The 12391-nt window shown below is 46.9% G+C and overlaps 1 protein-coding gene across 1 annotated transcript in view; it reads right to left on the reverse strand.

Moving 5' to 3' along the window:
• Positions 1-12391, reverse strand: part of LOC128711088 (discoidin domain-containing receptor tyrosine kinase B) — a 118292-nt gene that overhangs the window by 18026 nt on the left and 87875 nt on the right. Inside the window, exons 9-12 of the mRNA XM_053805951.1 lie at positions 10707-10924; positions 9614-9752; positions 4521-4899; positions 1805-2050 (exon numbers count right to left, since the gene is read on the reverse strand). Coding sequence (XP_053661926.1) covers positions 1805-2050; positions 4521-4899; positions 9614-9752; positions 10707-10924 — 982 coding nt within the window. The remainder of the gene's footprint in view (positions 1-1804; positions 2051-4520; positions 4900-9613; positions 9753-10706; positions 10925-12391) is intronic.

A 12391-nucleotide genomic window follows, 5' to 3' on the forward strand; every position in this document is an offset into this window, starting at 1 on the left:
ACAAAAAAAAATGCCACCCCGAAGTGCAACTGTAAATTACTTAAAGCAGTTAGGACTCGTGCACACGACGCTCTCGGTGTGCGGATGAAATCGGCCCAGGGTAGAGTCGCAAAACCACCCCCCCGTCGATTCCTCAACACCGCAACGGTTCACCGCGCAAGTGGCCATTAAGCCCCGGTGCCGGGTGTTGGTTTGCGTTTTTGCCTGACCGTGGTGCAAAAATCCTTAAATTTATAAACTTAATTTCCCCGTGCGGCCCGTGGCCCGAGTATGTGATGTCCTGGAAAATGTTGCATTCGAGGTTTCGAGAGAGAGAGTTTATCGAAATGCACAGTAGAATGTGCACCACAACACCGGGCACATCCGTTCGGTGATATCGCAACGGGTGTGTGACGTAACCTCGTGGCCTAAAGAAATCCTTGCCACCCGTGTGCATGGTGTTGAAGCGAAACCGTGAACCGGTCACGGACAAATAAACACTACCGTATGAATCGTATGTTGGACCTTGAAATGGTTTTGCTAGCGAACACCGCATGGATATGGAAGCGGTTCCAATGGTAGGTCACTTGTTTCAGCTGCACAGCACGTGGATAAGCCCGCGTCGGTTCGGAACGGCGAAGTCACTATCGTTTGCCAGATGCAACGACAACGGTGGCCGCACAGTTGCTGCTCCATGAAGATGGGGATACGAATTTTGTGTTACCCCCTTTGCCCGGGTTGTCCGGTAATATTATAATACCATCTCTTTATCCTTCTGTTTCTGGGGTTTTGCAATCACCAATTCTCCACCACCGTCCGAAGAATGTGGTTTTGTAGCTGTTACTTCCTTATCTGCTGACGTATCCCCGACCCGGTACCGTTCGGATGCAGCTAGGATCAACACGGAAATACTGCACCAAAAAGGTCTGCTGGTTCGTCTACACCGCCTGACTGCTTCCATGCGGTGTAGCTATCAATTATTAATCTTACAAAGATAATTCACAATGCTACCGATGATGAGGATGATGATGGTGATGGGTTTTGTTTCGACCTCGGCCCTGGATGGATGCAAAACAGCTCCGAAAAAGGGAAGGGGGTTGTAGAGGCAGCACCGAATAACGAAATAAGTCACGCAGCCATCGTCGGAGAATAGGGATCGTCTGAGAGTGTCATCACAGCGATAAGATGTGACAGACGGGACAGGACGGGCTAGACACTTCGTGATGTGCAACTCCACGGCAGCTTCTGCAGCTCCCGGCTTTACCTCGAAACCGTCTGGACGGGAGCTTTCGGTGTGTGGTTTGCCGGAGGCTTTCTGTCCAACCGAGCGGCAAGTTAGCCGGGAGTTCGGGAAATCGGGACGTCGACGTGGACACGTCCATCAACCGGGTTCGGGTTTTGTCCCAACTCGCCCCCGCCACGGGTAGACTGATGACGGTGAGCGGATCAGCGATAATAACGCTCAACCATGCACCGAAAAGCTATCGTTTGATTAAGTAACCGAGCTGGTGCTGCTGGTGCCGACGGAATGGTGGTTTTACTGTGAAACATTCCGGACAACATAATACCGCTTCGTGGTGGTATCGTCCTGCAAGATGTACACTGAAGGAAGCGGCTTTGTCTTTATCCTATCTTATCGGGTTGAATGGTGAATGTAATATGCTCAAGTGAAATTAAATATGAAGATAACGTAACGTGCGTATTTTAACTTGCAATGAGTGAAGAAGCATTCTGCTGAGGTCGATGTATACAAGCTCCAGTAAGAATACGCATTGAAATGGAGCTAATACACTGAAGAATTGAATTTCTACACCCACCAACTCACCTCAAGGAATTGTGCTGGACCAGCGAACCTGTTTCCGCCGTGTGCTCCTGCAGGAACTGGTTCAGGTCGGTGCTGAACTTGTAGTCGAGCACGATGCAGATCGGTTCGTCCTTCAGGCAGGCTCCGAGCAGCTTCACAATGTTCGAATCATTCAGTCGGCTAAGCTGCTTCGCCTTCGAGCGGAACTCCTTCTTCATGTGATCCGATGCACCTGGCCGCAGCGTCGAAACGGCAACAAGGTTGGAGCTGGAATGAGAAAAAGGCATTTCAATGTGTTAACTGCTGTCGTCTGAAATGTTGCACAGTTGCGTATCGTTTTGATACCCTTGCATTTGTAAAAAATGGACCAACGTTCTTCTCAAAAAAACATTGTTTATCCCTAGAGGACCTCGGGTAGAGTTCCAAGTGAAACTCCACCACAACGTTACCATCGTTTCAATATGCAACGGAATCGAAACCCGCCAAAAGTGGTTCACGAAAACTTCAGTCCATCTCATCCGGTCTGGGTCCCGTAAAGAGAGGAAAAAAATAACACTCGGAAACGAACTCGATTTGAATTCTTAAGCTTACTTCCGGCGAAACGAAACGGCACCAAGCCTGGATTGGATCGGATCGGCAGTGGATAGGTTATCAAAACTTCCCAGCTCTTGTATGGGCGGGTCGGCACCGTTTGCTAAAACAGAGCTCATAATTGTTGGATGAGTTCCTGTGCCACCAGTGTGAACCGGGCATACGAACAATACGGACCAGTGTGTCCGCCAAAGGATGAGAAATTGAAATCCATAAGCTGGATAGCTTGTCGTTTTTCTTTGTCGTTCGCCAATTTTAGCTATTGCACAGTGGTTCCTTGGTTGTTTGCATCGCTAAACATGGAAAAGCAAGCACACAATATTGTACCTATTAATGTCGAACTTGCGAGGCAAGTCAACTGGGTCCAGCCTGGAATAAAATGTAACAAACTTGTGCGGCGAGCTTATCCTTCCATAATCTAAATTTAAATATTTTAATAACGAGTAAAAAAAATGTAATCATCACACAACGGGCAATGGAATTTAAATGACACACTGTACGAGACAAGCAGCTGGCTCATCTTGTATCATGACCACAGCTGGACATTGGACACCCACCTCCCAAGGTGCAGCTCCAGGGTCTACTGTTTGGACGACACCACCCACTGTCCCGTTTGCGGTACAAGGACAGCCCCCCGTTGGTCCCCGAAACCGTTGTAAACAAGTCGAGTTGATATTTAAAATGCACGAACCTTGTCCCCCTGGCCAAAAGCAGGGCTATACCTTGTACGGGATCGAAGAAGGGCGGCCGGCAAACGTTCTGGGCTTTCCGTTTATTCGTAAGTACGCTCTGTAAGCTCGAGTTGTGTTCATGTCCGGTTTTAACCCGGCACCGGCACACGGTGACAGGGCCATGGAGCTGGTGGCTAGCTGCAAGCGAAACGGGTGCCAAATCCTTCCAGGCAGGACATACATCTAGCAATCCGCACCGGCAGTCTTTTCGATGTTCTTGTAGCTTGCTGTCCCGGTACCATCGAACGACGTCGTCGTTGTGGGACTTTTCGTACGGACGATGCAAAGTTTGGTGCCTCTTTTATTCATCAGGATAGTGAATCGTAGTATTCATCAGGGCCGAGTGAAGTACGTCCGATTTGGATCGTATTCGGGTTCTATGCACGAATGCAACTCTCCAACCTTTCTAAACACACACACATACACACAGCCACACAAAGTGCTTATGCTGGACAGGGTACAGTGTATGACAAGAGCATTTATAGCACAGAGCGCTGGGTGCACTTCCAGGATATCGTTTGTCGGTGCTTGCAAAATGCAAACGACCAACTTCAGCTGCTCCACCGTGTTCCGGACCGGATAGTGGTTGGTGTTGGTTGTCAAAAAGGGAGTAACAGCAATGAGCGAGAGAGAGAGAGAGAAAAAAAACGGTGGAGACAAAAACGGACCAAAAACTTCCGCTTGGAGAAAGTTTCACTTTGGCGCACGCTTTCCGGACGCGTTCTTCTCCCCAGATTGTCCCCCCCCCCTCCATCCTAGGGCTTGGGTACTGCTTTAGTTGAACGGTTTTAAATATTTATTTAATTTACTTGTTATAACGACGAAACGCAACCCGAACCCAATGTTTGCCTAACCGTTTCGGGCATGGGTTGTTCGTAGTTTGTGAATGAACCGTTGGTGGATTGGCACGGGAGATTGAGCTTATTTTATCCAAACCCACTCCTTCCACCGCGTCATGTGACGTTGCACGACGAACGCTGTCAAAGTTTTGTGAAAAGCTTGGGTCGGTTTAGTTAATGCCGCCCGCCGGTTGCACTTTACCACCACTCCAACGCCATTCGCCCGGTGGAGCAGACGTGGAGTTTTAAATTACATATGTACTCCGGGCCCGGAAGTGGAGCAGGATAATCGAGTAATAATTTGCAACACAACGCGAACATACCAACCCGACCTTATATGAGGCGATCCTTTGTCTCATCTACCCATACCACACACTCACACGCACACTTGCAGACACATGTAGTCGGTGGCAAGCGGGAAAACTTTTCAATTAATCGTTTCGCTTCACTACGAAACCGGGTTCCGGTGTACGTAGTTCTCTAGTCGCCCCGAAAAGTTAGACCTCTCGTGCACTCGGTTTTGAATAATGCATGATGCAACGCGTGCACATGCAGGGGAAGCCCACCCATTCTCACCTGTATCCTTTCGTCTCGCACAGGTGCAGCTCACCGAACGCACCGCAGCCGAGCTTCTCCACTATCACCAGCTTGTCGCGCGGGTACTCGCTCAGCTGCAGATCGTCGTCGGACACGCCAAGATCCAGATCGCTGTAGGCGTTCAGCTGCTGGTTCTGCTGCTGCTGGTTCGATGGTGTCGTTGGCGTGGTGGACGATTTGCAGATGGCCGTGGCAGCGTAGTACTTCTCCGGCGGCGGTGGCACTGGCGGTGGCTTCGGGAAGATGTTGTTCAACGTTGGTGGCGTCAACCGCACGCTCACATAACCGCCGGGTATCTTCGGTATGAGGTCCTGCATGTGTGGCACGGCGTACTCCTGGCACACGATATCGGGAACATCTGCACAACACAGGAGAGAGAAAGAGAGCGAGACCCGAGGGTAAGTGAATGAGCACTGGGGGGTTTGGGCAAAATATGTTTCGAATGGAAAGTGCATCCTGCCTAGGCACACGGTACCGGCTGGTGTAAGGATAAACATTAATCTGGCCTCGCCCGGCCCCGCTGTTCCGGGTATCGCCCGGTTTATTAGACACAAGTTTACATCCCTCGTAATAGGCAGTAGCAACTTTCACGCATACACCACAGAAACAAGAGACATCAGAGACTCTTCCCGCAATTCCTCACATGCCACCACAGTACTGTACTCGCAAGGACTGCTCTATCAGTGTGGATAATAATTACGAACAGAAGGACGTAAAGCTACAGCAACCGATCGAGAATCGAGACGGTCAGCATAAACTTTTCCCCTTTTCTGAGTAGCTCCATATGATGCTGCTGCTGACCGTTATGCACAAAAGGTAGGCACTTCTGGTTGGTAAATCTGATGCTAAAAACAAAAAAAAAATCAACTTCTAGAATGCGGTCCGCTTTCTTGCCGAGCAAATTAAACCCCAGGTTCCGGTACTGGGACCAACACGGTGGACGAGGCAAATAGAAACATTAAAATATTAAATGGTATTATCATAAATTTCTATTAATATCATTCTTTTTTCCCTGTGTCCTGGGGCAACTGTGGCAACAGTAGCCATTTTGTGGCCATTTGTGGTTCACACTATCATTCTTTCCCCCCTTGGGTTGGGTTGGATTAGCGTTGAAAAAATCGTTTCCTACTGGTGGAAAATGCTGTGCCGTGTCCCAGTTTCTATGGTGGAGCAATACAGAGGGTAGCAGAATTACTTCGTTTCGGAATTCAATTTTCCTCAAGACAGAAGAAAAACGGTACGTGCGATGGGAACCTATCAGTATGGTTTTTCTCTCTCCCTCTCTCGCTCTTCGAACCAACTCTGGAAGGAATTGCATAAAAAGGAAGCGATCTGTTGTTTTTTTATGTGCTACACCACATGAAAGTTTGTGGGAAGGCAGGGTGTAGATGGCAACACTAGCACCTACCAGCACCGATAGTTCCGGTGGCTAAAGCGAGTGCCCAGCAGCGACCGATGCCCAACAGTTTGTACCATTATTGCTGCAATTGCAATAAAATTTTATGTGCATGTTGTCATTTCCAATTTCGATCGAAGCATCGAATCACACGGAAGGGACACCAAAGTCCTTCAACTTTTGCTGCGCTGATAGTTTGTGGAATGGCGCAGTGTGTGTGTGTTTTTGGAGGGGAAAATAAACGCTTGCGTCCTTCACCGTACACTTCACACAAACGACAGGACAGGCGCGAGGCGATGTCATGATGGGTTAATGCAAAATCAGCAATACCATTGCGAGCGTTCCAGCGGTTTTGTGTTTAGCGGATTTACATCCCCATGCCCGTACCGTATATACCCACAGGAAGGAAAACATCAGCAATGCACACATACATGGGGGGGAACCTTCTTCCGCTAACTGGCTATGGGGGAGACAAACAATCTTCGCGGTTTCACCGGAAAGCGGAAATCGTAACCGCGTACGACCACCGATCAAGCTCAAGGAGAAATGCAATCGATTGGAAAAGCGGAATACACATAACAGAGTAACCGATTGGATATGGTTGTCGCGCCGGTTATGCACTTCAAACCGATGTATGTGTGCGCTTCAGTTGGCAAGCATTTGGCATGCAAACGTTGCTGATAAGACCTCTGTAGGTGAAGTGTTAATTCATAACATTCGAAAGGGGGCCAGATAGTAAAAAAAAATAGTGATTGTGATATATCCAATAACCATTTTTAGATTATATGTATATATAAATATTTTATATTATAAAACCATAATTAAAATATGCTTGTGTATTATGTTGCGGGTGCATTTATTTTGTCCTTCCAATATTTGGGCTGAGTTCAACACATTGTGTGCATTATGTTCGCATTAAATCGATAGAATATCTATGAATTCTAGAATCCTTGTTGTTCCAAACACTATGAATTTTGGACAAATCCTTTAATGCTTGAAGTCAGCCAAGGTATCTGTAATCTACACGAAGACGGTTTGGGTATAGAAGAACAAATCGCATTTTGATGATCGTTTGGCGTTGATTTCTTTATGCAAATGCAATTTATAACACATTACATCAGAGCGTATGAAATTTCAGATGCAAAAATTCCTTTTTTTAAATCTGTACTAGTCGTAACACTATGTGAGCTAATCATGGTCGATTATATTGTGTTTTGAAGCGTGTAAAGTATGGTTAAATTCGAAATGATCAAAAATGTCAAAAATGAACACTAACAAATGTGTCAATATTGCTTTCATATGTGATCAAATGAAATAGTGTCGCTCTTAGTTCCCTAGAAAATCATTTCTAGTGCCTTGATCTTCTGTTAAGAAACCTTCCAAGAATTGTACCTTGAGCCTCTACGAGTATTTCAATTTAAAAAAGCGTTTTGATTTAATTGAAGCTTATTAGCCATTTTAAACATTCAGCATCACTTGATTGCCGAACAGCACATGAAATGCGCTCGTAAAGGAAATAAAACAAATTTTATGTACCTATCGCACAGTAAAGATACGACCATTTATGGTCAATTTGTAACATTTTGCCCCAAAAAAAAAGGCATTTTCCTTTTACCCACACGTCACGCAAGACGCACGAAAAGGAAGTAATCGTGAACAATATTGCATCTCAAAGACCAAAATATAAAGCGACCCACCCATATCATTTCGTGGTGGGCCACCAACTCTCGTCCTCTGGTTGTTCCCTAGCTTGACCTAGCCGACACCTTTATCGGGTGGCCGTATCCATCCGCAGAAACATCGGAAATAAATGTTCCCTCAATTGACACATATACACATACACACACACCAAACCACCGGTGGTGGCCCACACGTGCTAAGTGGTTCTAAATGATTTCAGCCGTAAAGGCCCGTGAAGGGCCGCACACACACACACACACACACACACACAGGCCCTTAAAGTGTCGGTTTCGGTTTTTTTTTCGTGGCTTTTTTTTTGTTATCGCTCCGGATAACAACATCTTTATGATGCAGTTTTCCTGGAGAAGTGTGTTCCACACTTGTACACCGCATCATTGGTCGATTATGGGTGGGTGAAAGTCACCCCAATTCCTTCCTCCCCCAAAGCCATTTACACCCAACGGGATGGGCAAGACTGTGGCAGGTTTTCAGCACCTCACATGCCAAACCATCAGGCCATCTTCAAGCAGGAAAAATGTTTGCCTCAAGCATCCAGCGAGTACCGAACTTTAGGTTGACTTTAGCAAGCTTCTACTGCTGTTTTTTCTTTCATCCCCAAGAATTGTCAGTCCGTTTTTTTTATTGACGAATCAATTTTCCATTCTTCTGCTTGAAGCTGCAGGCGAACACAGGTTTAGACATCTGCAGGCAAGTGTTCTGAGCAGTGCGATAAAGACTTTGACTGTTGGTTGGATGTGGATGTCCTTTTACGTTACAACCGCCACCAGGATGTTGTTTTTGGATGGGCGCAGGAAAAGTAACACCCAAACAAAAGAAGAAAAAAAAAGGTGTGCGACAGCTATTCCATCATAAATATGCATAAGGGGTGAAAACAATTTATCGACTTGCGGTGTGTCGTCCTGATCGACGCCAATGGAGACGGGAATCGGGATGACGGGTTGGACGACTTTTGATCCGCTTCGAAAGGTTCATAAATTCGGCAAGTGTTTCCCGTCCATCCCCTCGCTCCTTCCCTCTCGTCGGACGGTTTTTATGTTCACGGTGTAACATTTATCTTTTTATGCTACTTGTACGTAATGGCCTTCGGAGATGGCTTCCGAACCTGCAGGAGCTTTCGACTCCCGCCGTACTAACGCGGATCGATGCGATAAGGGATGTTTTTGATGACGGAGCGCTAGCTGACGACGATGGTGATGATGGTGGTGATAGCAAAGCATGGACGATCGTCGACAGGCAATGAATAAATTAGTTCTGCACGTCTTCTTTGACAGCGACGACGAACCGACGACTTGCATCCGGACTAAGAAAACGGTCCGATAATGTCTCCTGGCGGGTGGAAGAACACCGTCCCCTCTGCATCATACATCGGAGAAGACGTTTTTTCATTAATTTTATCGTCACTCACAAAGTATTTATGAGCATCCGAGTGGATTATCACCGGCTTGTAAAGCATTTATCGCTCCTGTTGCATTCCAGCGGCTGCTGGCTAATGCAAGTGTTACAAGCATCTTCCATCCAGCAGACAGCATCTTAGTGACATTAGCATTTAAGCAATCAAAACTCACTCGCACACACTTGACCGGGTGCGTGTGCTGCGTGTTGAAGATGGCGTAATTATTCACGTACCTAAATGTTTTCCGATCAAACTGGGTGTGTGGGCATGTATGGATACCGGGCACAAAATTAAGCCCATCGTGCAGCAGCGAACGTGCTCCACATTGTAGCTTAATTTAATTTAAGTCCCACTACCCCGAGTACCGTCATAGGACCCTCCCGCTGAAGCATAGCACGGGTAGAAGAGTATTTGCTGCATTCACGCCAACCTTGTGCGAAAGTGTTTTGCTGCATCAAGTGTAATTATGGACAGCGGCAGGACCCCGTCCGCCCAGTGCAAGCGGGGATGCAGAGAGTGTGCTAACCGCAGAGACTAATTCCCGTTCCCGGAGCCGAACCGTTTGCATGAGCGGATGCTTACCTGTGTAGTCCGGGGTGATGTGATGGCGCTGCATGTCGCTCATCGAGCATCCGCTGGCGGCACTGGTGTACATATTTACATTGAACGGTTCGTGATAGAGGCTGCTCTTATCAATCGATTCATTATCGTCTATCGATACCTGTGAAGAGAAAACGGGCCGGGCGTTAGATCGGGCTCAAGAAGCGTGTTACGTACGGTGTGTGTGGAATTCAACATGGATAAGTTTTAAACTGTCCCGGGAATAGATACATCCTGCAGGAACACCTCTCGTACACGGTGCCGTACTTGGGATGATGATTTAGCTCACACCCAAAACCGGGATGTACTCCGGTTCTACTTAGCTGATGCACACTCGAAGCAAATGCATGCAAATAGGACGCTTCGATCAGTGTCCGCAGGGAATACCGACGAGAAAATGCATCCCAATCATTAATAGAGCGAGATAGAGAGAGAGAGAGAGAGAGAGAGAGAGAGAGAGAGAGAGAGAGAGAGAGAGCTCTAAACTTTACCAAGAATTCACTAGCTCGGTACGACTTTTAGGTGTTATTGGAAAAGTTGCCCTAGTTAATGGGGGTCGTACTGCAACTGCTGCTGTTTGCCGGAGTCATGTGGATACGATTAATTTATCGCAACAAGGCTCAGCCGAACCGGTGATTGAGGGCAGTTTGTTGAAATCGAGCAAACGTTAATTAGTTTAGCATGTATTGAAAAGTCGTCCGTAGTGTTCAGTGGCTAATGAGTGGTAGATTGATTGGCAACGGACTCTTTGTACATTAGCCACTAAACGAATACAATAACAATTTACCAATATTAAAGGCAGACAAGCCTGGAAGTACAAATTATAATCCATCCGTAACAAGTAAATCAATTCAATTTAATTTGTCCACTTATGGAGACACTTGTAGGAAGGCATTTTTATTCAACAGACTCTTGTTGCATTTTGTTTTTCTTCTCCAGAGTAAATATGCCACATCTCATCATCATTAGCGGACACTTATCGTAACGTTCACAACTCTTCACCCGGGACACGCGATCACGCACAAGTAAGCAAAAGAGAGAGAGAGAGAACGAAAGAAAAAAGCACGATAATTACCTTGAAATTGCTGTTCAGACGCTTATCGATGCCCAAACTGTCGGTATGCAAATTATGCTGAAGCGCATCGAGCACTGCCGCCGTCCGTGTGCGCTTGTTCTTGGCCACGATGAACATGATGATGACGATCAGCAGCAGTATGATGGTCGTCAGGACCGCTATCACGACACCGATGAAGTGGGGCTCCGGTTCTTGGTCGATCGGTTTCGGCGAGATGACTGCGAATGGGGGGAAGAAAACACCGTGGCAAATCGTAAGTAATTGTAAGAAAAATGACCGAGACGGAACTGTCAGTAGCTAATGGACGAATCAATTCGTTACCGGTGTACCTCATCCGTTTTCGCATCGTTAATTAGCATCTTTAGCGCATTCCCGTCGTCGTCTTCAGGTGAGACATGCTGACATTACTCGTTCGGAAAGCACTTGCGATGCTGGCAAGGCATCGGTATCAGGGAGCTGTTTTATGGTTGAAATTAATTTAAATTGCAAATACCACATAATCGCCACTAGGAGATCTTGATTCCTTCTCGATAGTAAGTAGTAAGCATTACAAGCAGCAGGCATTACAAGACCCGACCACTTCTAATCGATGACAAGACGGTGGATGCCAAGCCGGTTTTTAACTGGCGCCTTGTTGTCACGAAAGGATTACATCTTAAGAGGATGTATTTACGATGCTTCTTAACTCATCGTTGACAGTTGTGTGGAATGCCACTTGTAGTTGGATAAAAAAAATCCCCCAGGAGAGCCAATCGGTGAATATATCGGACAGCTGTTTGTAATTCTTCGCCAAACGTGCCGTAATTATACTCATTAGGCGAGAAAATTCGGTATTAACATGAAGGTCAAGTGGTCGATATAACAAGCACGAAAAAGGGGTCCAGATTTTGTCACCAAACCGATCAGTATCAAGCGAAGCTGAGGTTGTTCTTTTAAGGCGCCTAAAGGCCTATTCGTTTACTATAATTATCTCCGGTTCGTGCTCCACATCTCGAGCGAAACCAGATTCACATTCGTTTGATGGCTGATGGTTTACGTTGACTCCCGATAGTACGTTGAACGTCGGGCAGAAGCCTGGAGGTAGATAAATTCATTCTTCACTCTTGACTGACCCAGCTGGCCAATGGAGCACAAACTCCCGGGAGCCAAGGCACCGGAAGCGGCCGGCCGTTTATCATCACTCATCTTTTCATCATTGCAGCAATGAATTCACAGCAGCACGAGCTGGACATTATGCCGCTGCAGGACACTCTGGAAGGTGGTAGCGTAGTGGTAGCGCGATAGCTCGAACGAATCTCGACTGCACATGATAGCGATGATGATGATGATGGTGATGCGCAACGTACCTGCACAGCCACAGTCCTGTCATCAAAGGGAATTGATCGGACGTGTATGCCGACTAGCTGCTTACTGTCTCCGGCAAGCAAATGGATAGCCGAGCGCCGGACGCCGGAGATCAAAATCGGAATGCGCCGGGACGAAAGACTAAGGGGACCGGGCATCAAGTGCAAGCCGTACGCTCAACAAACAACTAGTTCACGCCGGGGCAAAGTATGTGATAATTTGAATAATTGATGAGTCACATTAGCAATGCAAATTGGTGGAAGATATTTGATCGCACTGAAAATGTGGCACTGCCCGGGAGAGCATTAACAAACGGACCGGCCAGCAGTGTAGACAACGCA

Source organism: Anopheles marshallii, chromosome 3 (genome assembly GCF_943734725.1).
Source record: "Anopheles marshallii chromosome 3, idAnoMarsDA_429_01, whole genome shotgun sequence".
Lineage (NCBI taxonomy): Eukaryota > Metazoa > Arthropoda > Insecta > Diptera > Culicidae > Anopheles > Anopheles marshallii.